General features: G+C 39.2%; 1 protein-coding gene across 49 annotated transcripts in view; it reads right to left on the bottom strand.

Moving 5' to 3' along the window:
• PTK2 (protein tyrosine kinase 2) overlaps positions 1 to 27,048 on the bottom strand; it is a 360,020-nt gene that overhangs the window by 80,288 nt on the left and 252,684 nt on the right. For all 49 annotated transcript variants that reach the window (XM_035276524.3, XM_035276540.3, XM_078353054.1 and 46 more), the window contains 6 exons: positions 20,244 to 20,328; positions 15,091 to 15,191; positions 13,490 to 13,605; positions 12,362 to 12,462; positions 8,207 to 8,296; positions 292 to 496 (listed from right to left, as the gene is read on the bottom strand). In XM_035276524.3, the coding sequence (XP_035132415.1) occupies positions 292 to 496; positions 8,207 to 8,296; positions 12,362 to 12,462; positions 13,490 to 13,605; positions 15,091 to 15,191; positions 20,244 to 20,328 (698 nt within the window). The remainder of the gene's footprint in view (positions 1 to 291; positions 497 to 8,206; positions 8,297 to 12,361; positions 12,463 to 13,489; positions 13,606 to 15,090; positions 15,192 to 20,243; positions 20,329 to 27,048) is intronic.

The raw sequence follows: 27,048 nt of genomic DNA, 5'->3' as shown, positions 1-27,048 counted from the left end.
AGAGATAGGTAGGGACTAAGGTATTACAGGTCTTGTAAGTGATGCTAAGTCAGAAGCTAGGGGAGAGACATATGACTATAACTGTATCTTTATCAAAAATTTTAAATATGTAATTAAGACTCTAGCAAGGTACAAAGAAATGCAAATCAATTTTAAAAGTAATTGCATTTGAACAAAAATAGCTTGGCCTTAGACATATTGATATAATGACCTTAAAATGCTATTACTGCAAGGAGGAGAAGCAGCATAATCTGCCCCCACCCTCGGGCCCTCTCTTCCACCAACTCCTACCTGAGCTGAGCTTTAAGTTCAGTAAACCTGGGCCGCCTGCTGGGGTCATAGGCCCAGCATTTCGTCATAAGGCTGTAGAGGGTAGGAGGACAATTTGGAGGCATTGGTAGTCTTTCCCCATTTTCAATTCGACCGATTACATCATTGTTCTTCACTCCTTGAAAAGGCTTCACACCATGCATCAGTATCTCCCACATACATACACCTGTGAGTGGGAATGAAAACACAACAGTGAGCTCAGTATGAAGAGTGTAACTCCCAGGTTCCAGGAATATCATTATTCTAGGCACCAGAGTACCAGCTGGGAGATACTGGGCAAATTATCCACCAAAGCAGCATTATATTAACTCTAGTATAAAATAAGAATAACCTAACAATTTAATATGATGGAAATAATAAAATGTTGAATTATTATCAAGGAAAATGCTGTAATTTTTCTCAGAGGGTTATTTCTCTAGAAATCCTGTATGAGAAAATGGCCCACCAGCTACAGTGACACTTCACGGCTTAACAAACTAATTCAAAAAATACTGAATTTTAGATTCCACCCCACTTCGGTGTGACCTGTTTTTAATTAGAGCAGCTGAACTGATGCCTAATAAAGAAAATCTGCTGGTCGCGGCAGCTCATGCCTGTAATCCCAGCACTTTGGGAGGCTGAGGCAAGTGGATCAAGAGGTCAGGAGATTGAGGCCATCCTTGCTAACATGGTGAAACCCCGTCTCTATTAAAAACAGAAAAAATTTAGCCAGACGTGGTGGCGCACACCTGTAGTCCCAGCTACTCAGGAGGCTGAGGCAGGAGAGGCATTTGAACCCAAGAGGGGAGGTTGCAGTGAGCCAAGATCATGCCACTACACTCCAGTCTGGGTGACAGAGTGAGACTGTCTCAAAAAAAAGAAAATTCTAGTAAGTCTTATGCTTTTGAAAACTCAGATTCCTTAAAATGTTTCCTTTAACAAGGTTAGCCTCTTCTTGTCTAGAGTGCATAAGGCATCATTATGTGGTTTATTCATGGACTGGTCACTGTTTTCCCCCAGGAAGGATGTGAACTTCTTTGAGCTTCAAGTCATCTTGTCTATAAATGCCACAGTGAGACCTTGAAAAGTTTACGTACACTCTACCCTTGGGAAATCAAATACTTTCTCAGCACTTCTGAATAATTCTTAAGAATTCACCTTTAGGGTGAGATAAAGAAAATTTAGTAGATATAGGCCATAGAATACTATGTAGGCATAAAAGGATGAAATCATGTCCTTTGCAGCACCGTGGAAACAACTGAAAGACACTTTATGAGGTGAATTAATGCAGAAACAGAAACTAAACACCGCATGTTCTCACTTGTGAGTGGGAGCTAAACACTGGATACGTATGGACATGAAGACGGGAAGAACAGATAATGGGGAATAAAAGAGTGGAAAGGGAAGGAGGCAGGTAACAGCTGAAAAAACTATCCATCGGGTACTATGTTCACTATTTGGGTGACGGGTTCAGTTGAAGCCCAAACCTTAGCTCTGTGCAACATGTCCATGTGACAAACCTGCACGTGGACCCACTGAATCTAAAATTTTAAAAATTCACCCTTAAACAAAAAACTCTAAAACTGGCAATGACCATATAATGCAATGGAAAGGAAATGGAGAGAACCGGCTGATGTAAAGAGCAGATGTTTTCTCCTAGTACCTTATCATTGCTGCTCTGCCCCTGGCCATTCTGGGATTCCTGCTACCGATGAAACATGCCAAAAATGTGCCTTTACCTTCCTCACAAGCTATCTTCTTTGTAGGGACATTTGTAAGGTAGTTCTTTATAATGCTTTTCCTGCTTCTCCCCTGGGAAAAGTTTTTGTCATTTCAAATCTACTTCTATCATAAAACAATGTAAAACTGATGCCTCAAAGAGAAGCACCGTGATTTATTTTTGCATCTTCAATACCTAGAATGAAATTTGCCTCAAAGGAAGCAAGGCATATTACCATCTTGATGTGAATTAGATTCTGAACTTAGCCAAAACAGGTGCACGCAGATACATAGAGCAAGGTCTTAATGATCTACAAAGAGACTTGGACTCCCACACAATAACACTGTCAACATTAAACAGATCAACGAGACAGAAAATTAACAAGGATATCGAGGACTTGAACTCAGACCTGGACCAAGCGAACCTAAGAGACATCTACAGAACTCTCCCACCTTGCATTTGAGGAGAAGTAAATAACTCCTCAGCAAATGCAAAAGAACAGAAATCATAACAGTCTCTCAGAACACAGTGCAATCAAACTAGAACTCAGGATTAAGAAACTCACTCAAAACCGCACAACTATGTGGAAACTGAACAACCTGCTCCTGAATGACTACTGGATAAATAATGAAATGACGGTAGAAGTAAAGATGTTCTTCAAAACCAATGAGAATCAAGACATAACATACCAGAATCTCTAGGACACATTTAAAGCAGTGTCTAGAGGGAAATTTACAGCACTAAATGCCCACATGACAAACAGGGAAAGATCTAAAATCGAGACCCTAATGTTACAATTAAAAGAACTAGTGGAGCAGGACCAAACAAATTCAAACACTAGCAGAAGTTAAGAAATAACTAAGGTCAGAGCAGAACTGAAGAAGACAGAGACACAAAAAACCCTTTAAAAAAAAAATCAATTAAATTCAGGAACTGGTTTTTTGAAAAGATCAACAAAATCATAGACTGCTAGCCAAACTAATAAAAAGAAAGAAGAAACAAATAGATGGCAACAAAAAATGATAAATGGGATATCATCACTGATCCCGCAGAAATACAAACTACCATCAGAGATTATTACAAACACCTCTATGAACATACACCAGTAAATACAGAAGAAATGGATAAATTCCTGGACACTTACACCCTCCCAAGACTAAACCAGGAAGAGCTGAATCCCTGAATAGGCCAATAATAAGGTCTGAAGTTGAGGCAGCAATTAATAGCCTACCAATCAAAAAAGAGTGCAGGACCAGACGGGTTCACAGCCGAATTCTACCAGAGGTACATTCCAAACAATACAAAAAGAGGAAATCCTCCCTAACTCATTTTATGAGACCAATATCCTGATACCAAAACCTGGCAGAGACACAACTAAAAAAGAAAATTTCAGGCCAATATCCGTGATAAACATTGATGCGAAAATCCTCATTAAAATACTGACAAATCCAACACCACATCAAAAAGTTTATCCACCATGATCAAGTCTGTTTCACCCCTGGGATGCAAGGCTGCTTCAACATATGCAAATCTATCAAGGTAATCCATCACATCAACAGAACCAAAGACAAAAACCACATGATTATCTCAACAGATGCAGAGAAGGCCTTCGACAAAATTCGACAGCCCTTTATGATAAAAACTCTCAATAAACTAGCTATCAATGGAACGTATCTCAAAATAGTAAGAGCTATCTTTGACAAACCCACAGCCAATATCATACTAATGGGCAAAACTGGAAGCATTTCCTTTGAAAACCAGCACAAGACAAGGATGCCCTCTCTCACCACTCCTATTCAACATAGTATTGGAAGTTCCGGCCAGAGCAATCAGGCAAGAAAAAGAAATAAAGGGTATTCAATTAGACAAAGAGGAAGTAAAATTGTATTTGCAGATGACATGATGGTATATTTAGAAGATCCCATCATCTCAGTCCAAAATCTCCTTAAGTTGATAAGCAACTTCAGCAAAGTCTCAGGATACAAAAATCAATGTGCAAAAATCACAAGCATTCCTATACACCAATAACAGACAGCCAAATCATGAGTGAACTCCCATTCACAATTGCTACAAAGAGAATAAAATACTTAGGAATACAACTTACAAGGGATGTGAAGGACCTCTTCAAGGAGAACTACAAATCACTGCTCAAGGAAATAAGAGAGGACACAAACTGATAAAAAAAATTCCATGCTCATGGTTAGGAAGAATCGGTATTGTGAAAATGGCCATATTGGCCAAAGTAATTTATAGATTCAATGCTATTCCCATCAAGCTACCATTGACTTTCTTCACAGAATTGGAAAAAAATACCTTAAACTCCATATGGAACCAAAAAGGGCCCACATAGTCAAGACAAAGCAAACACACACACACACACACACACACACAACACATGCACACACACACAACCAAAGCTGGAGGCATCATGCTACCTGACTTCTAACTATACTATAAGGATACAATAATAAAAAAAGCATGGTACTGGGATCAAAACAGAGATATAGACCACTGGAACAGAACAGAGGCCTCAGAAGTAATGCCACACATCTACAACCATCTGATCTTTGAATGTCCTGACAAAAACAAGCAATGGGAAAGGATTCCTTATTTAATAAATGGTGTTTGGAAAATTGGCTAGCAATATGCAAGAAAGCTGGAACTGAATCCCTTCCTTACACCTTATACAAAAATTAACTCCAGATGGATTAAAGATTTAAACATAAGACCCAACACCATAAAAACCCTAGAAGAAAACCTAGGCAATACTATTCAGGACACAGGCATAGGCAAGGACTTCATGATTAAAACACCAAAACAATGGCAACAAAAGCCAAAATAGACAAATGGGGTCTAATTAAAATAAACAGCTTCTGCACAGCAAAAGAACCAATCATTAGGGTGAACTGGCCACCAACAGAATGGGGAAAATTTTTTGCAATCTACCCATCCGACAAAGGGCTAATATCCAGAATCTACAAAGAATTTAAACAAATACAAGAAAAAACCAAAGAACCCCATCAAAAAGTGGGCAAAAGATATGAACAGATACGTCTCAAAAGAAGACATCTATGCAGCCAACAAACACATGAAAAAAAGCTCTTCATCACTGCTCATTAGAAAAATGGAAATCAAAACCACAATGAGATATCTTCTCACACCACTTAGAATGGCGATCATTAAAAAATCAGGAGACATGGCTCACGCCTGTAATCCCAGCACTTTGGGAGGCCAAGGCGGGTGGATCAAGAGGTCAAGATATCCAGACCATCCTGGTCAACATGGTGAAACCCCGTCTCTACTAAAGACACAAAAAATTAGCTGGGCACAGTGGCGCGTGCCTGTAATCCCAGCTACTCAGGAGGCTGAGGCAGGAGAATTGCCTGAACTCAGGAGGCGGAGGTTGCGGTGAGCCGAGATAGCGCCATTGCACTCCAGCCTGGGTAACAACAGTGAAACTCCGTCTCAAAAAAAAAAAAAAATCAGGAGACAAAACAGATGCTGGAGGGGATGTAGAAAAATAGAAATGCTTTTACACTGTTGGTGGGAGTGTTAATTAGTTCAACCATTGTGGAAGACAGTGTGGTGATTCCTCAAGGATCTAGAACTAGAAACACCATTTGACCCAGCAATCCCATGCTGGGTATATACCCAAAGGGTTATAAATTGTTGTATTATAAAGACACGTGCACACATATGTTTATTGCAGCACTGTTTACAATAGCAAAGACTTGGAACCAACCCAAATGCCCATCACCGATAGACTGGATAAAGCAAATGTATACTATGCAACCAAAAAAAACGATGAGTTCATGTCCTTTGCAGGGACATGGATGAAGCTGGAAACCACCATTCTCAACAAACTGACACAAGAACAGAAAATCAAACACTGCATGTTCTCACTCATGACTGGGTGTTGAACAACCAGAACACATGGACACAGAGAGGGAACATCACACACCAGGGACTGTCGGGGGATTGGGCGGGGTAGGGGAGGAATAGTGGGAGTGAGGGGATTGGGGAGGAATAACATTAGGAGAAATACCTAGTGTAGATGACGGGGGGATGGATGCAGCAAACCACCATGGCATGTGTGTACCTATGTAACAAACCTGCACATTCTGCACATGTACCCCAGAACTTAAAGAACTAAAAAAAAGAAAAAAAAAAAAAAAGAAAAGAATTCACAGAAAAAAAAGTCCAAGAATTTCGATGTAAAGAGTATCTAACAAAAATAATGCCTTAGTGCTGCTTTTCTCACCAGAAGTTATAACAATATTATCATTAGTAGCAACACTGCTTATTATTTCTCGAGCACTTAAATGTATTCCTGGCACATCTTTGAAATTTTACAAATATTATCTTTTTTTTGAGACAAAGTCTTCCTTAACAGCTCACTGCAGCCTCCACTTCCCAGGTTCAAGCAAATCTCCCACTTCACTCTCCCAAGTAGCTGGGATTACAGCATGCGTCATTCAAGTCAGCAGATTTTTATATTTTTTGTAGAGATGGGGTCTTGCTATGTTGCCTAGGCTGGTCTCAAACTCCAGGTAAAAGTGATCCTCCCTCCTTGGCCTCCCAAATTACTAGGATTACTGGCATGAGCCACCATGCCCAGCCTTATTACCCTTAATCCTCACAATAACTTTATGTTTCTTTAAATACTGCATTTTACCACATTTGACAAAAATCACATACACTGATTATAGAAAACATCATTAGTTTATAATGACTGAAAAAGGGAGAATGCTGACAACTAAACTATGATACAACTCTTTCTTCCCTCTTAGAATTTTGATTTCATTCTTACCAAAAGAGCTCTTTTAAACCCATTCAGACATTACAGTAACAAAACAAAGTCCACAAGAGTGCAAGCAAGGACAAGTACATTACAAAATGCGCCCCCCTTATTACCAATTGTAAAATGCCATTGATTTTAAGATACACTCCAGTTCCAGAAAAGTTAACATGTAAAAAAAATAGGCATCTTAGAAGTGCTGAAACATGAAATTTGTCTGAAAGGGTAAGTTACTTGCTTTGTGGATTACACAGCTAATAATCAAGGCCTTGGGATCTGAACCCACATCAATTAGACTTCAGAGCTTTTTCTAACCATGTCATGCCATATCCTGTTCTATTTGAAAGCTCTTTCCTTTACTTAGCTATCTATTAGGGCAATTAAATGGTGATTAAGAATCAACAGTAAGTAAATAGAAGAAAATAAGAACACATACTTGATCAAGTTATTGTTACTTATAGGAGAAAAAAAGGTACATAATCTTAACAGGGCATTTCCTCCAAAGTAGTTTCTAGTTTAGCAGAGATAATATGTGTACAAGTCTATTCCCAGGATCAACATGAGTGTTATGACAAGAGAATCTGTGTAGGGAAAGGACAGAAAGGAAAAGGAAGGCTTCAAGGACATTTAAAGTGGACCTTGGGGGTTAGGTAGAATTTCCACTGGAGAAGAAGGTATAAGGATAAGGCTTTCTGGGTAGAAGGAATAACACCAAGAAAAAAGGAGAGTGGAGTGGAGGGAAGTGCCATTCATGTTGAAAACAGTGAATAACTTTAAAATCTGAATAAAGTAGTTTAAGTAAGTAGCAAAGAATACATGACTGCCACACTTCTACACCAGCTAGGAGGAACTGCAATAACCACAGAACAGGAGAATAATAACCTTAAAGTAGGTGGGAAGGAACAAATGAGACATCAGAAAAGCAGAAGCTAGAGAAGACAAAGGATCAAACTTTAAAGTCTTGAGATAGGTTAGGAAGGCGGTTAGATCCCAGAATAAAGGGGTAAGATAGAATTTTAGATACTCAGAGTTAAGGGACCAGGTGTTTACTGTTTAACATCATTTACATGAAAGAAATGAATGAGATGGCAAAGGGAGAGAGAGAAGAGAAAGAAGAAAATAGACAAAATATCCCCCTGTGAGGAAATAAGAGACAGCAAAGAAGAACAAAAAGAAGAGTGATAGAAGGAGCTGGCCAATCAGAACCAGTGGACCCTTACAGAAGGTGTGCCCAGAAGCTGATGCACAGCAGATGTCAGACTATTGTCAAATGAATTAAAAGGAGTCTGATGAGGAGATGGTCAGGTTATAATGTTGTTTATTTTGTGTAACATATGAAATATAATTTTAAAGAATACAAAAGTTTTAGAAATACTCACCAAACATCCATACGTCACTAGCTGAGGTAAAACGTCGAAAATTGATTGACTCTGGAGCCATCCATTTAATAGGCAATTTTCCTTTGGAAGCTAGAATATTAATTTTAGAAAATAAATTTTCCTGTTATCTGCTTAAGAATCTAACAGAGCTAGCTGAGATTTTCAGTATCAAAGGGAAAACCCTTAACTATTTGACCCCTTGGATCTTCCATTTCTTTGGCAGAACTACTTTTCATTTCCTGGATGTTTTAAGGTCACTTGGGGGTGAGGAATGGTTAGATGGTAGATAAATAGAACACTAAGATCTCTCCCTCTATAAAGAGGGAGAGAACAGGGAGAGAGAGCAAACCCCGGTTTACCAGACATATTAGCGTGCAGCTCCATTACATAAGATTCCACAATTAACAGAAGAGATCCTTATCTGTAGGTTAGAACACTTGCTATATACACGTCCTATTAATAATAAACATATATAGTCAACCCTCACTGGTGTTAGTTATGTTTTATAAAGTTGTTGCAAACACAAAACCCCTGCTCTCGGGAGAAATATGTACACATATATTCTTACCTCACATAGATTACAATTTTAACTCATAAAACAACTCATTCTGGTAGGTTCTATTTCCTTTAGAAAAGGAAGCTCAGATGTGTTAAGTGACTTGCCCAAGGCTGCCCCACTAACAGGTGCCAAAGTTGGGATTCAGACCCCTCCAACCATCAGTGCCTGAGCTGTTGGCTCCGCTCTGTGCCGTCCCCTGCTAGCCCTGACCATGTCTTCCCTCCTCTGGCTGAGACAGGAGGGAGAGACTGCAGCCTTGCTGGACTTCAGCTGGATATGTGCATATTAGGGAATACTCAATTTTTTTTTTTTTTCCCCCGAGACGGAGTTTCGCTCTTGTTACCCAGGCTGGAGTGCAATGGCGTGATCCTGGCTCATCGCAACCTCCGCCTCCTGGGTTCAGGCAATTCTCCTGCCTCAGCCTCCTGAGTAGCTGGGACTACAGGCACGCACCACCATGCCCAGCTAATTTTTTGTATTTTTAGTAGAGATGGGGTTTCACCATGTTGACCAGAATGGTCTAGATCTCTTGACCTCGCGATCCACCCGTCTCGGCCTCCTAAAGTGCTGAGATTACAGACTTGAGCCACTGCGCCCGGCCTATACTCAAATTTTTTGTTGCTCTGTATATGTCCTCAAATGCAAAAAAGAATCTTGAGTGTTGATTTGGGGAATTACAAACGTAAGTTAGATACTAAGTGAATGTACCAATGCAGACTCCACAAAAGGTCAGGCATGTGAAGAGCAGGAAGGAGCAATGGATGAGAAGGACTTCTCCAGGGAAGCCTGAAATCAGCTCTCTTTTCAGGCCTAAAAGTTTTCTTTGTGCCACAAAGGAAAACCACTCAAAATCTTAGTAAACATTTCCTCAATTGCTGAGTTCTCAAGATGAACAATCCAGATCCTTTTCTTCAAGGAATTCTCATTCTAAAAGGCATACAGAAGTATACTCAAATTTGGTACAAGGTGTAACACAGATAGCTAATACATGCCACATGCCCTGAAAGTGGAAAGGAAACAGTGACTGAGAGAATGGCCAGGGAAGGCTGCAGGGAGAGGATATAAGAGCAGAAGGGGTTGCCCAAGGGAGCAGGGCACAGGAACAGCACCCTTATTTAGAAGAGCGTGAAGCATGAGCAGCTGGCTCTGCTAGCATGTCAAGGGTCTGGACTTTCTTCTGAAAGCAATGAGTTGCCTCTGAAGACGATCAGCATTCCTAGAAAGAGCATTTTGAAGAATCTCTAACCTTTTGGAGTTTGTACTTATTTCTATAGCCTAACAGAATGTGTACTTATTAACCTTTCTAAGGTATTTGTGTGAAATTGTCAACTGCCTGTTTAAAATGCTGTTCAAATGACATGAAAATTTGGATATCATACTATTTGGAATTTAGTTTTTTATTGGAATTCTAGGACTTAGACCAATTAAGATTGAAGCTGGATATAAAATATATTTAGAAATAGTGAAAAATTGACTTAGTCTTCTTTAAGTTAAATGACTAAATAATTAAAATGAATAAACAACTAATTTTCTTTTCATATATCAAAGGATCATTGCTAAAATAGTGACAGATAGCTGGGCACAGGTGGCTCATGCCTGTAATCCCAGCACTTTGGGGGGCTAAGGTGGGAGGATCGCTTGAGCCCATGAGTTCAAGACCAACCTAGGCAACAAAGTGAGACCTCATCTCTACAAAAAAATAAAAAATTAGCTGGGCATGGTGACATGTGCCTATGGTCCCAGCTACAAAGGAGGCTGAGGCAGGAGAATGACTTGGACCCAGCGAGGTTGAGGTTGCAGTGACTTGTACTCACGCCACTGCACTCCAGCCTGGGTGACAGAATAAGATCCTGTGTTTAAAAAAAATTTAATTTACGAAATTAAAAATGGATTTTAAAAATAAAGTAGTGACAGGCAATAATATACAAAAGATATATGGAAAGAGAATAGTTAGGAGATTAAAATAAGAGACTAGATTTGCATGTAAAAATCTGGGCTCATTTGGCTGCAATATAAAAATCAAATACACTGAGAAAGAAACTGGCCTGTGTAAAATGATCATCATAATTAGTAGCATTAATAGCATAACATGGATTTATCTAAGTCTTAGCTAAAGTTCTAGGAATATGAAAATATTATTCAGAAAAACAGTTCAGTAATACTTTGAGGAACCGATTCAATGTGATTCCAAGATTGGCAAAATTAAAGACAACTGACAGGAAGAAGCTAGATATCAGTTAAAAAAACGGATGGAGGCTAAGCACAATAGTTCCTGCTGTAATCCCAGCATTTTGGGAAGCAGAGGCAGCAGAATCGTTTCAGCTCAGGAGTTTGATCAAAGACTAGCCTAGGCAACATGGCAAAACCCTATCTCTACAAAAAAATTAGCCAGGCATGGTGGCACATGCCTGTAGTACCAGCTACTTGGGAGGCTAACAGGGAAGGATTGCTTGAGCTCAGGAGGTCGACGCTAAAGTGAGCCGTGTTTGTGCCACTGCACTCCACAATGCTCAAAACAAGCAAACAGAAATTCCACAAAACTAATGAAATCAAAGTTGCTGGAGTTAGCAGCCTGCATATTTTTAAGTCAGGTCCCCTTCACTGAGACAATTCATAAAACCAGCTGTACCTGGTGAAAGGTGATGGTGTGCCTACTGATTAAAAGACATCTGAGCTAATCTGAATTTCTGGCTATTACAAATACAACTGCAATGAACATTTGAGTATGGTTTTGTGTACAAGTTTTTGTTTCTTTAGAAGAAATATCCAGACGTGCAACTCCTGGGTCATATGATACTTGTATGCTTAAGTTTTAAAGAATTTGCAAAACTCTCTTCCAGAATGCCTCTACCATTTTACATTCCCATGAACAATTTAGTTTCTCTGCCTCTTCACCAGCATATTCTTTAACAAATTGACAGGTTTGTACTGTAATCTCATTGTGTTCTTAATTTGCATTTTCCTAATGGAGACAGATGTTCAACATCTGCATCTCCACACGCTTATGTGCAATCCATATATCCTCTTCACTAAAATGTCTCTTCCTGTTTTTTGCCCATTTCTAAGTGCACATTTTGTGTCTTTTTACTAAGTTTTAAGAGTTCCTTTTATATTCTTGGTATTAGCTCTTCGTCACATATGTGGTTGGCATGCATCTTCTCCTACTCTGTAGCTTCTCTTTTCATGCTTTTAACAGGGTCTCTGGCTGAAAAAATATTTGTAATTTTTGTGAGGTTCAGTTGATCAACTTTTTCCTTCTATGAATCCTTGTTTCTGGTGTCAAGTCTAAGGATCCCTGGGGCCTAGCCCTAGATGCTAAATATTTACTCTTAGGTGTATTTTTTCTAAAAGTTTAATATTTTGTAATTAAGTCTATGGTCCATTCTGATCTAATCTGAAATGGGATTTAGAGGTCTATTTTTTTCCTAAGGATATTCAACTGCTCTAGCACCATTATTGAGAAGGCTGTTGCTTCCTCCATTGAGTTAATTTTATATCTCTGTCAAAAATCAGGGGAGCATATTAGAACAAAGTGTTTTTCAGAAATATGTTAAAGATTCCAAGCCTATTTCTTAGGTACTGCTCTGATTTCTTACCTTTGTAGTAAGTACTATCTTCCATATATCGGGATAATCCAAAGTCTCCTAATTTTACACAATCATTTGAGGACACTAGAACATTCCGAGCAGCAATGTCCCTGGATAAAAAAGAATTTGAGACAATAAGACTTAACATAAGAAAAACAAATGTACAAGCTCATATATAAAGACATACCAATAGGAACTTTGAAAGACAGCTTATATACAATGCAAGTAGATTATATAATATTATAAAATATATATATCATAAATCTAATATATATACACACAGGCACACAAAAATTTACTTCATATATACTATTTTTGCCAAATATTTACCCATTAATACAATTATTTTGAAAGATGGCAAAGTATATTCTAAAATAATGAAAATCCTTATTACTGGTTCATAAAACCATATTACCAACTGCATTAACTGATAGACCAAGTGACATACAACTGGGGTCTATAACACTGCCATTCCTAAAGAGATACCATTAAATAAAAGTTGCCTTCTGAAAACTTGTATATGATTTTGCTGATGCAGTTTATTTTTTTAGTCTTAGTTTTTGTTTATTTTTTTCTTTTTTTTGGATGAAGTTTGTTTTAATGTAGGGTAACAAAACACCAACTCAATATAATACTTGGCAAACAAATTTTAAGGGCCTTTACTTGCATTCAGAGACCTAAGGCTATAAACAGAAATTCTGCAGAATGTCAACAGATGTCACTCACAAGGCAGTGGTATCCTGTAAAGTTCCAGGACGATAGTTACTTTAGAGGCCACTGCCACATGTTCACTGCTCTGCTGCCAAGGACAGGTTCTCAATAATGTTTGCGTACAGAAAAAATGACCTAAAAGTATCACAATATGTTTTAAACTCCATGTGTGTAAAAATCCTTTAACTGTGTATGAACATGCCATGGCAATTCACTCTGGTAGGACACAATGCGGCATGACTTGCTAGTAACTGTGTACAGTAGATTCCAAAGGCACACACAGAATACAATGTTGGAGAATTGGTACAAAATGGTACCAAAGGGGTCCCTGGGACTAAAAGAGTCTGAAAAGGGTCCAAATGGGTCCCTGTTTCATGATCACTACTTTTCAGAAGGCAACTTAACAGCTTTATAATCGTACCTTACCTGTGTACAAATCTTTTGCTCTCTAAATATGCAAGAGCTGTGCTAAGCTGATAGGCATACAGGATCAAAGATGCTAGATCCAAACTGTATTTCCTCACTTGCAAAAATGACCTCAGCTTTCGGAACAATGGCCAAAAGAAGAAGAAAAAAAAAAAAGAATTAGTGATAGTGAATCGAAATCAAAAGCAAAAAAGCTACATTCAACAATAATGCTGTTTCCAATGCATTTTTAATAATATTAGAATGGCTTCAAGTCTCTTCTAATAAAGCATAATGAATGAAACATTTAAACCCTGGATTCAGATTTAATTAATTTTTATTTGAAATCCTATCATAAAATTAAAATCTTTTTGACTACAAATTTATTAAAAAATATAGAAAGATATGCTACAAGGGAATGAATAAAAGCACAGTAAAAATTATTGCTAAATAATAATAATTAGAAGAAAAAAGACCTAGTTACTATTCAAACAAGGCTAATGCACAGTCAATTTATCTTCAACTCAAAGCTTACTGTGGCTCTGGGAAGGTGAGAGGATAGTGTAATGAGTAGAAAGCAGAGGCAAGAAGGAATCTCCTCTCTTTTATTCCCTTCCCCATGAAGTTTTGGATGCAGAAGTGCAGAACACTCATGTTGGGTATTTATCACATTGGGCTTACTAGTTCATGCTACCACTGACACCATTAATAGAGGTAAATGCTAACATGGCAAAGAAAGGCAGACACATTTTAATACTCTAATTCTAAATAATCAATTGATAAGAGAGAAATATTTAGCCATATTTTTTGAGCCAGAAGAAGTAGCAAACTCTCCAAAAGCAAAAGCAGAAAAGTACCATGAACAAAAAATTATGCATTATGTACTCCATTGACTTGGTAATGTAGGGTGGAGGAGGAAGAGATGTTCAGAAGATGAACTCACACAGCGCTTTTCCCCCACCCAGTTTGATTCAGCAGGCCTGGGGTGGGGCACAGTTATCTGTGTAATGAGTTCCCAAGTGCTAGTGATGCACTGATTCGTTTCTGTGTTCTAGAGAAAGGAGAGCTATTCACTTGGTTACTAACATTCTTAAAAGAAACTATGGCTGGGTGTGGTGGCACACACTTATAATCCATCCGAACACTCTTTAAGGCCAAGGCAGGAGGATCACTTGAGTCTAGAAGCTCAAGACCAGTCTAGGTAGCAAAATGAAACCCTATCTCTATAAATAATTTAAAAATTAGCCAGGCTTGGTGGCATGTACCAGTAATCCCAGCAACTTGGGAGGTTGAGGTGAGAGGATCGCTTGAGCCCAGGAGGTCGAGGCCGTATTGAGCTGTGATTGTGCTACTATACTCTAGCCTGGGCAACAGAGCAAGACCTTGTCTTTCAAAGCAAAGATGCCACAAAGAGAATTCCCAAAAAGATTACTGCACAGGGAGATGCTTTGGGAATTTATGAAGATACTATACCCATATTCTCTGAACCAAAACCATAATGACACACATCCTAAATCAGATCTCTCCTGAAAATCCAAGATATAAACTGTTTGTATTTCCCTTTCTTAAACAAAAGATATCAAACAGTGAGTACAGAAGGTAAGGTTTGGGGATCACCATACCTCTCCAAGTGTGCACAGCTCCATGATTATCCAGACAGGATTCTCTGTGATGACTCCAATCAGCTTCACAATATGAGGATGGTCAAACTGACGCATTGTTACTAGGGAAGAAAGTTCTCCATAGTTATTCTTTTGAAAAGTCTTTCAGCTTTTCTGAAGACGAATTCAATTAAGACACAAGGCTGGCAATGGGGGAACTTTAAACTCAATTCCATAGGTCAGTTCAGCTCACAAACGGGAATAAATTGGCACAACAAGTTATGTTCTACTATTGAGGTTTAAGATAACCACTGTTAAGGAAAACCCTTTACCTTCTGCACATGTGGTGGGCGGTGGGGCAGGCAGAGAAGAAGAAGAAAGAAGAAAGGGGAGGAGGAGGAGGGGAAGAAGAGGGGAAGGGGGAAGCAGATGGGGAGGAGGAGGTAGAAATGGAGGAAACGGAAGAGGGTGGGGGAAATGGAGGAGGAGGGGGAAAGAGAGAGGGAAGGAGAAGGGGGGAAGAAGGAAGAAGAAGGAGGAGGCAGAGAAGAAGAAAGAAGACCCTTTTCCCCCGCAAGGACAGATCTGACCTTGGGATAGCTTTCTAGGTCTTCTACAAATCTGCTAAGTAGAAGTGTGTAATTCATTTACTAGGCAACCACCTTCATGGTAAAAATCACTCCTGACTGGCAAATTGCTGGGGAAGGAGGTAAAATGGGACTAAAAATACCTGGTGAAAAGCTACAGCTAGGAGATGCCCTGAGTGTGTGGACTATGGTAACCGGGTGTGTTTCTTGAAAGGCCTTGGAAGCCATACTCCATGGGAAAGTCACAAAAGATTTCCAACTTTGACATAAAAGGTTGGTTCCTGCATCCACCACTGTTCTCTTGTCCTCTTAAATTTAACTGGTTGCTTTCAGGGCCCTAAAAGAGACTGTTTTGGCCGGACATGGTGGCTTGTGCCTGTAATCCCAGCACTTTGGGAGGCTGAGGTGGGCAGATCACCTGAGGCCAGGAGTTTGAGACTAGCCTGGCCAACACGGTGAAATCACGTCTCCACTAAAAATACAAAATTAGGTGGGCGTGGTGGTGCAGGCCTGTAATCCCAGCTACTCAGGAGGCTGAGGCACGAGAATCACTTGAGACCTGGAGGCAGACACTGCAGTGAGCAGGAATTGTGCCACTGCACTTCAGCCTGGGCAACAGACTGAGACCCCATCTTAAACAAACATACAAACAAAACAACAACAACAACAAAACACAAAAAAACTGTTTACAGGACAGCCATGAGGACTTTCACATGAGAGAAATGCCAGCTGCTGCCTTTCTGGCACACTTTGTTTCTGGTCCTGTATTACTCTCAGGAGAGTCTGATACCAAATGTGGCCTATGGCAGTAACATGAGTTTGATTGCCTAATGGAGCCAAGATGATCAACAGGGCACTGCATATATACATATATCTCTATCCGTGGACATGTATGTTAAGGTGTATGCATTTATACTTTCTAATATCAGGGCTGAGAAGGTTACTTGCACAGTATATGGGGATTAGCAAAACACAGAACAGACTTCACAGAATTATAGCATTTCAAAACTGTAAGTGATTTTAAAGGTGCCCTGCTGCAGTGGCTCCAAAAACACCTGATTTCACAGACTATAAAAATGAGAAAAAAAATTTCTGATGCCAAGCAAGGAAATTAGAATAAGAGAAGTAATTTTAAAAATATAATCAACATGTAATATTGTCAACATGTTATAGAATAGCTGGTATTGACCATTGTGAGGAAAAATTGTAAAAGACTTTGTTTTTGTTTTTAAGACGGAGTTTCGCCCTTGTTACCCAGGCTGGAGTGCAATGGCGTGATCTCGGCTCACTGCAACCTCCGCCTCCTGGGTTCAGGCAATTCTCCTGCCTCAGCCTCCTGAGTAGCTGGGATTACAGGCATGCACCACCATGCCCAGCTAATTTTTCGTATTTTTCGTTGAGACGGGGTTTCACCTTGTTGACCAGGATAGTCTCGATCTCTTGACCTTGTGATCCACCTGCCTCGGCCTCCCAAAAGACTTTGAAATGGGTCAAAAAATATTAGGGGATGTTCTGTCTAGTTCACTTATGTGTTTTACAAGTTTCCCTCATATTCCAAAAACAGGACCTGGTAGTGTTTTTAAACAAACACCACCAACAAAAACCCAAATAACATAAACACCCAGCACATAATCCAAAACATATAATTAAATCTCACCTTGTCAGATTCAGTTCATTGCTTATACTGTGGTATTTTTGGATAAACATTAAGGCACCCAGAATATTTACTATAATTATACTTTTGATTTACTATAAATAACTATTTGTTATAACTTTTGGTTTTATGTTATTCTCATGTATAATTATCAAGCCTTTCATATTTCCTCAGAAGTAATTATTAGAAATATAAAATAGTACAAAGCTAAGAGAATCTTGCAGCCACTAGGAAACTCTAGCCAAACTGAACTAAAAATAAACACGTAGAATAGTTTAGAAATTAAATTTTACTGGAATATATTCTTGCTCATTTTTTTCTGTCCTGTCGTCTATGTATGTTTCACAGTACAATGACAGAGGTGAATACTTGGGACAGAGGCTGTATGGTCTGCAGAACCTAAAATATGTACTATGTGGCCCTTTAAAGAAAAAGTTCAACAATTTCTGATCGAGGCCATATTTTCTATCTTGTATATAGTCTGGTAAAGCCCTACAGAAGTTTAGATACACAACGTCTATCACATTTCCCTGAAATAACTGTTGAGTAACCCTCTCAAAGAAGAAAACAACATTAGTTCAACTTTTATATATATATATACATATATGTATATGTGTGTGTATATATAGATATATATATAACTGATTTTTGTAATGACAGTTCCAAAGTCCTACAAAATCAGAACACAGTAACTGTTCAGAATTTTAAGAAAAGATAACCAATTTTTAAAATTTGCATTTCTGAAAATATAAAACGCACAAGAATACCAGCAAAGGTAAGGCAGACATGGTGTCGGGTGATGATGACTGATGTGGTCTGTTTTCTCGGCCTAGGTGCTCTGCAGAAATGAACTGTCAAGACAGAAGTCATTGGCCAGGCCTCCTCTTGCACTTAAGTCAAAGACGCAGGAACAGGATTAAGGATGTTCTGAGACTTAATGTAGTCACCACATGGTTTACTCCATGATTATTAATTTACTGGACTGTTAGATGGTAAATATTTACTAAAATGGAAAGCAGAAGGCATTCATTTGATGCATACATCATGTAGGACACCAGAATGACAAACATCTACTGGGTATTCTCTAGGTGTCAAGCATTGTGCAGGGCACCGAGTATGGAGTGGTGAGCAAAGCAAACATGGTCCTTATCCCCACCGAGCTTAAGGCCTAGAGGAAGAGACTGACAATAATCATTTGTAAACAAGGTAGCTTTAATTAGGAATTCTTAGGAAGAAAAGAACATAGTCCTGTGTGACAATGAATACTATGGGGAGGCTTTTATATGGTGGTGAGAAAAAAGGTTCTCTATTGGAGGTAATGTTTAAGTTGGGGCCTGAAGCATGAGATAAGGCAAGCCATCGGAAAGGAGGAAGAGAAACATCACAGCTTGAGGGCAGGTAAGAAAGACTTGGATGTGTACAAGATCCTCACTCTTTAAGAGCTTACATTTGGGAAAGATTCATGCAGAGCTCTATGAATGGAGCCTATTCATGCAGAGCTCGTTCAAGGTAGCTTCTTCACCCAGAGTCAAAGGAATGGAGGTGGAGAAAATTATTTCTAAAGGCCAGGCACAGTGGCTCACGCCTGTAATCCCAGCTCTCTATGAGGAAAAGGCAGGCAGAGCCTAGGACTTTAGAACAGCCTGGAAAACAGCAAAAACCCGTCTTTCTAAAGAAAAAAATTAGCCAGACGTGGTGGTGCACACCTGTAGCACCATCTCTTTGCAGGCCTGAGAAGGGAGGATCCCTTGCATCTGGGAGGTGACACAGCGAGATTCGAAAAAGACCCTGCCTCAAAAAAAAAAAGTTAACTGCTGCTAGCTAAAATCACCTGGGAAGAGTCCTTTTCCGAGGTTTCTTCTTGAGTGAAGGTTTTGTTTAGTGTTTTGGAGTCAGGGTCTCATTCAATCACTCAGGCTGGAGTGCAATGGCACGGTATTAGCTCACTGTAACAAGGGCCTGCCTCCCAGGCTCAAGGGATCCTCCCACCTCAGCCTCCTAAGTAGCTGGGACTACAGGCATGGGCCACCATGCCCTGCTAATTTTTTTAATTTAAAATTTTTTTTATAGAGATGGGGTTTTACCATGTTGCCCAGGCTGGTCTTAAACTCCTGGGCTCAAGCAATCCTCTTGCCTTGGTCTACCAAAATATTAGGATTACAAGTGTGAGCCACTGTACCTGGCCTCTTTTTGGATGATTTATTCTTTTTTTTTTTTTTTGAGACAGAGTCTTGCTTTATTGCCCAGGCTGGAGTGCAGTGGCGCAATCTCAATCTCAGCTCACTGCAACCCCCCACTCTGGGTTTCAAGCTATTCTACTGCCTCAGTCTTCTGAGTAGCTGGGACTACAAGTGTGTGCCATCATGCCCAGCTTATTTTTTGTATTTTTCACAAAGACGGTGTTACCATGTTGGCCAGACTGGTCTCAAACTCCTGACCTTAGATGATCTGCCTGCCTTGGCCTCCCAATACAGGCGTGAGCCCCCACACTCGGCCTGGGTGATTTGTTCTGATTTTGTAGCAGGATAAGGGGAATAGTCATAGAGCCCTATTCCTTCATTAGTCTATGAGCTCCATCAGGGCAGGGACTGTGTGTGTCGTGCTCACCTCTGCATTCCCAGGGTCTGGGCAGCATCAACATTAGGATTACTTATATATCTGCACCAATTCCAGTGCAGAGATGTGTAATGGCATAAGTACCAAAGTATGAAGGAAATGTACATCCACCTACCTTTACACATAAAATATAATTTACCTGGAAAAATCTGTAGACTGGTGCTTATACAAATTTAGACATTAATTTGCAAGGCAAAATAATAAACATAGTTGTCTCCTAAAAATCAAAACATTATTTTTCTTATTTCTTAAGAGACAGTTTGGATCTCATAGACAGAAAGTTGAATGGAGTTCCACAGAAATTTCTAGAAACTTACAGGCTTCTTGAAGAAATTTCTCTCTCACGCTGTCCGAAGTACAGTTTTTACATGTTTTAATTGCAACTGCCAAAGCTGGATTCTCCTGTGTTAGGGAAATTATAGAATCACACACACATGAAAAAAGGTTTGCTATAATTAATCAATTCATGAAAAGCTGTCTGTTTTGCAACTATGTTGGTTATGGAACAGACAGAATCAGAAAAGCAAAATCTCAAAAATGAGAGGAATACTTAAAAACATTCAAAATAAAATCCCCTGAGAAAAATGGTCATGCACATGAAACATTGCATCAATTAATTTATTTATTCATTGACAAACATGTATGAAAGATACATGTTTCTGGTACTATTCTAAGTGCCTGGGATACACTGTTCAACAGCAGAGGCAGCAGTCCCTGTACCTGTCAAGCTTACATTCCAGAGGGGAACACAGACGATAAATAATAAATTAATTACATAGTATGTTAGAAGGTAACCATGTTATAGAAAAGGGAGACAGCAGATCAGGATATGGAGAAAGGGATGGAGGTTGCTATATGAGGTAGGCCTCACTGAGCAGATGAGACAAGAGCAAACAAACAAAGGAGGGAGGAGAAAGAGCTGGTTAAGGAACAGCAGGGTGCTCAAGGAACATGAGCAAGCCTCAGCTGGCACACAGGGTGGAAGGAAGGAGGGTGAAAATCATAGAGTCGGAGAGGAATGAAGGGGCCAGACCACAAGGGGTCTTCAAGGCCAATAGAAAGATGTGGCTTTTACACAAGTGAAATGGAGAGCCAAGGTAGGGTTTGGATAGAGGAGTACCATGGCGTGACCCAAAATTGTGAAGGAACATTCTGCTGTGGTATTGAGAAACGGCTGCAGAGAGGCAAGGTTAGAGACAGGGAGTTCTGCAGGTGGCTACCACAGTAACTCAGGTGACAAGTGATGGTGGCTTGGACAAACATGGTAGCAGTAGAGATGGAGAGGAGGGCTGAGATTCTGGCTATACTCTGAAGCTAGGGCAAAGTCAAGTTCAGGTTTTTGACCAGAAAAACTGGATAGAAGGGGAGGATCGGAAGCTCAGCTTCGGATGTAATAAGCCTGAGATGTCAGTAAGATAGCCAAGTCACACCGGCGAAATGATCGGCAGGATACTGCGACTGATGTTCAGGAGAGAAATCTGAGCTGGACAACAGACATCTAGAAGTAGCCTAGACAAAATCACTAAGGGAGACGAGAGAGGTCCAAGGACTGCTTTGGGTCTCTACAACATGAAGAGGTAAGGGAGAAGAGTGGAAAATGTCAAAGCAGACTGAGATGAGGCAACCAAGAAAGTAGGAGACAAAACAAGAAAAGGCGCTGCTCTGCAAGCCAAAAAGTCATTATGTATATTGACTAGTCGTTCACATTATATCATTTTATATATAATTACATCATAATAGAGAGATAATACATTGTCATTTACATTACTACTCTGTTCTCCATAACTAAAATGTAAGTTTCAAGACAGCAGGTAACTTGCCTGTCTTGTTTGTCAAAAAATCCCCATTAGCATAGCACTGAGTACACTATGTGCTCAATAAAGATCTGTAGAATTAATGAATGCTATTAATATCTTTCTTTTAAATGTAGATGCTGATTAACAAGTTACATGTGTCATATTTTCAAAATCCCTTAAATTGTGTTTTTGCTTAACAAGTTAGCTGTTGCATATTTTCAAAATACCTTAAATAACTTTATTTATTTTAGATTTCACACTAATTGTATACTATATGTTTCCAGGAAATAAAACATTTTCAAACAAGAGAAATATGAATGGTGAGATAACTGTATCATCAACTCAGGGACTGCAGTCCCTTTCTTCACCTCCGGAGGAGGCATGTCCATGTGCCAGATACCTCAAGGAAGGGGTTCAGATGGTAATGGTGACATGGTCCCTGGAGGACAGAGTAGCTGGCTCAAACAGAATGTGAACAAGAGCACAGAATACCTATCTACGAAATGTTTGAGTTTACAACCTTAGAGTCATTAACCATATCTGTGCTAAAATGTAACCACTTTACTTTGAATGAGTTAGTCTTATCTTCCTTAACTAGACTGTATATTTCTTTTTTTTTTTTTTCTTTTCTAGACTGCTCAGCAGGAGACTGTATACTTCCTTAGGACCATCACCATGAATTTTATTTCTAGCTAAATACGGAGCTAGCCACATGTAACAGGTATATAAGAAAACTGTATGGTTAGTATACAGTATAACTGAAATAAAATGCCCATTTTATAGAAGATCAGAGCAACAAAATCTTCCACATACCATAAAACCATCATCAATCCTGTCAACTAATTGAATACTCAGCAAACATGGTGCTTTATTAAGACAGTCTAAGGAAATGCAAACAAATCACTGCTCTTTAAAGACTTAGGGTTTCAAATGAATGTTAAGCGTTAAGATTCCATAGCTGGCACATATTCAAAATGCCACACACGAGCAATCATGAGGCTCAGCCATCAGTTTGGAGAATAGGACATGTGGCTAGTGGCCCCTCAAGTGGACATCAGAGGTCTGGGGAATGCTGAACTGTTAGAGGGGCCAGTTACAGAGATCAGACTGTTGGAGAATGGGTCAAGCAAAACCAGAAAATGTGCAAAGGGATTTTTCTAAAAACTAAACAGTTACTAATTGGTAATTACTCAAAATAGATTTTAAAAATCTTCTGTAAAATATAGGCAATATTTAGAAGAAGAGAGAAGTTTTTCACTGTTCAATGAAAATACCACTCTGTGGCCACTTTGCCTAGACAAGAGATGCATGATTAGGCTCCGAATTAATAACAGCTAGTAGATATTTAAAATATTTTAACAAATAAATCTAGAAGAAAGCTATTCTAGGATGAATTAAGAGAAAATTAGATTTAATAATAAATTTTTAAGGCTGAGAACAATAATAATGAATAATAATGAAGAGAGAATGTGCAAGTGATCAGCAGACGCTTGAAGAAAAGAAAAACAAGCCTGATAACCTTGCTTAATTAAAAAAAAATGAGTGCCAATAAGCCTTTAAGTAAACTACATGTTTACTGACTCTCATAATGAAGGTCCAAATTCTTCAAGATTCACACAGCCCCACACATGCCCCCGGTGGCCCTCCTATCCTTCCCATTGTTTCCTACCCTCTACTCTGCAGCCACACTGGCCTCAGGACCTGTCCTGTCCTGCCTCATGGCCTCTGCCTAGAACAGGCTTCCCCGTGAGAACGCTCAGGTTCTGCTCCTTGCCTTACTTGAAAGCTCTGCTAACATGTTATCTTGTCAGAAGTTCTTTCTGACCATCCCATGTAGAACAGAATCCCCTTGTTGTCCATGCATTGAATTTTTCTCAGACCCTCTTAAGATTTACTGTATGTCTTTTTTGTCTGTCAACTTGTGCCTCTGGGAGAATTAAGTTATATCCCCAGCACCTAGAAACAGTAGCTGTCACGGAGCAGACAATGGATACAAAAGTGCTAAAAGAATTAACTGAATCTTAAATAAAAATGGTAGGTCTTTGCCCATGAAATTTATGCCAAGTTACATTTTGACCAATTAGCAACAATGCCTGATAAAATATCATTTGATTTTACGGAATACTAAAGAACATGCTCTAGAAAAAAGGATTTATACTAGAAACTTAGAGAAAGGCATAGACTGCACTATAAAATTAGACTCCCACATTAACAACAAAACAAACATATAAAATATACACAAAAAAGATATTTAACAGGCCTGCCATGGTGGCTCACATCTGTAATTCCAGCACTTTGGGAGGTCAAGGAGGTTGGTCACTTGAGGTCAGGAGCTCGAGACCAGCCTGGCCAACGTGGCAAAATCCCATCTCTACTAAGAATACAAAACTAGCCAGGTGTCGTGTCATGCGCCTGTAATCCCAGCTACTTGGGACACTGAGGCAGGAGAATCACTTGAACTCAGGAGGCAGAGGTTGCAGTGAGTCGAGACTGTACTGTTGTCAGTCGCAGAAAAGTACAGCACATACAATTACGTATAGTACATAATACTATATTTTTTTCTAATAAACTACACTTTTAATTGTTATATTAGTGAGACAGAGTCTTACTCTGTTGTCAGGCTGGAGTGCAGTGGTGTGAACAAGACTAACTATAGCCTTGATCTCCTGGGATCAAGTGATCTTTCCTCAGCCTCCCAAGTAGCTGAGACTAAAGGTGTGCACCACCAGGCCAGGTTAACTTTTAAATTTTTGTTTGAGACAGGGTCTTACTATGTTGCCCAGGCTGGTCTTGAACTCCTGAGTTCAAGCAATCCTCCTGCCTCAGTCTCCAAAGTGCTGCGATTACAGGCATGAGCCACTGCACCAGCCCCTTCTACTTATAAAACAAAACAAAACAAAAACCAGTCAACTGTAAAACAGACTCAGGCAGGGCCTTTTGCAGGTATCCAGAAGGCGGCATTTCTGCCCTAGGAGATGACATCTCCATGTCTATTACCGCCTCTGAGGACCTTCCAGTGGGATAAGGTATGGAGGTCAATGACAGTGATATGGATGATCCCTACCTTGTGTATGCCTAGCTTAATGTATGTGTGTCTTAGTTTTTAAGAAAAAAGTTTTAAAAATTTAAATTAAAAAAAGCTTATAGAACAAGGATATAAATACTTTACATGACTGTACAAGTGTTTTTGTTTTGTTTTAAACTAAGTATTACTGCAAGAGTAAAAAAGCTTAAACAATTACAAGATGCATGATGTAAAAAAGTTACAGTAAGCTAAGGTTAATTTAGTATTAAAAAAGTTTCTAAAATAAATTTAGTGTAGCCAAAGTGTATAGTGTTTATAGTCTATAGTAGTGTATAGTAATAATCTAGGCCTTCACATTTACTCATCAACTCACCCAGAGTAGCTCCTAGTCCTGCAAGCTCCATACATGGTAGATGCCCTATATGATTGCACCATTATTTTATATGTTATACTGCATTTTTATAGTATTTTTTCTGTATTTAGATATATGAATACCAAGTGCTACAACTGCCTACAGTATTCAGGACAGTAACATGCTGTACAGGTTTGTAGCCTAGGAACAACAGGATATTGATATTGTACAGCCTAGGTGTGTAGCAGGCTAGACCATCTATGTTTGTGTAAGCATACATGTCATCTTTGCACAATCATGAAATCGCCTAATAATGCATTTCTCAGAAAGTATCTCCATCATTACACGTGGCACATGATCTATTAGTCTAAAATTTCATTTAAAAAAATCACCAATCTAATTTAAAAAGACATGCAATAACAGATGCTGGTGAAGATGTGGAGATTTGCACTCTTGTACACAGCTGCTAGTAATGTAAAATGGTACAGCTGTGTTGTAAATCATTTTGGCAGTTCATCAAAAAGTTAAGCATTCTACCCAAGGCAACATCATGGAACCCTGCCTCTAAAAAAAAATAATTAGCTGGGCATGGTGGCACACACTTGTAGTTCCAGCTACTTTGTAGGCTGAGGTGGGAGGACCACTTGAGCCTGGGAGATTGAGGCTTCAGAGAGCCATGATTGTACCACTGTACTCCCTTGGTGACAGAGTAAGACCCTGTCCTCAAAAAAAGGAAAAAAACAGAAAAAGTTGGCTGGTTCAGTGGCTCATCCCTGCAATCCCAGTATTTCCGGAGGCCAAGGCAGGAGGAACATCTGAGTCCAGGAGTTTGAGACTAGCTTGGGAAATGTAGCAACTAGCTTGGGAAATGTAGCAAGATGCTGTATCTACAAAAAATTTAAATTAGCCATGTGTGGTGGCACTTGCCTATAGTCCTAGTTATGTGGGAGGATGACTTGGGTCCAGAAAGTCGAGGCCGCAGTGAGCCATGATCGCATCACTGCACTCCAGCCTGACTGATAAAAGCAAGACCCTATAGCCATTTTTACCCTCCCAAATCACTGACACACACCCACACCCATATCCACACACTCTCTCTCAAACAACAGTTACCATAAGATGAAGCAATTCCACTAGCAGGTATATACAAAAGAGATACATTTATACACACAGACACACGTACATATAAAAATACATATCCACAGAAAAATTTGTGTATGACTGTTCACAAAAACATTTTAATAGTCAAAAAGTGGCAACAATCCAAATATTCATCAGCTGATGAATGGATAAACAAAAGGTGGTATATTATACACCTATACAGAAGCATTATTTGGCAATTAAAAAGGAATGAAGTACTGACACATACTGCAACACAGATGAACTTTAAAAACATTATGCTAAGTGAAAGAAGCCAATAATTAAAAAACCATATATTATGAGATTCATTTATATAAAATGTCCGGAATATTCAAATCCGTAGAGACAGAAAGTGAATGAGTGGTTGCCAGAGGCTGGGGAAGGGTTGAATGGGAAGTAACTGCTAATGGGTATAAAGTTTCTTTTTGAGGTGAAGAAAATGTTCCAAATTGATTGTGGTGACAGCTACACAACTCTGTGAATACACTGAAATGCACTGAATTGGATACTTTAAAAGAGTGAACTTCATAGTAAGCAAATAATACTTTGGTCAAGCTATTATTGTGGCAATCATTTTTTAAATTTATTGATCTCTTTTGGAGGGTAAACTGGGGCAAATTAATGTTTCTTTCTCAAAAATGCAGGTAAGTAAGTATACTGGCTATTTCTGACTCTCATCTAATTTGTTAATTCTATCCAAAGAACAGTCGCCTATGGAAGCTATTACTGATGACAAAGGCTAAAAGAGATCAAAATGGATAAAACACAGGCCCAGCCTTGTAGGAGCTAATGTTGCCATTTTTCGGCTT

This window comes from Callithrix jacchus, chromosome 16 (genome assembly GCF_049354715.1).
Source record: "Callithrix jacchus isolate 240 chromosome 16, calJac240_pri, whole genome shotgun sequence".
NCBI lineage: Eukaryota > Metazoa > Chordata > Mammalia > Primates > Cebidae > Callithrix > Callithrix jacchus.
Note: the sequence above shows the minus strand (reverse complement) of the source record. Positions and strands in the feature narration are given on the sequence as shown.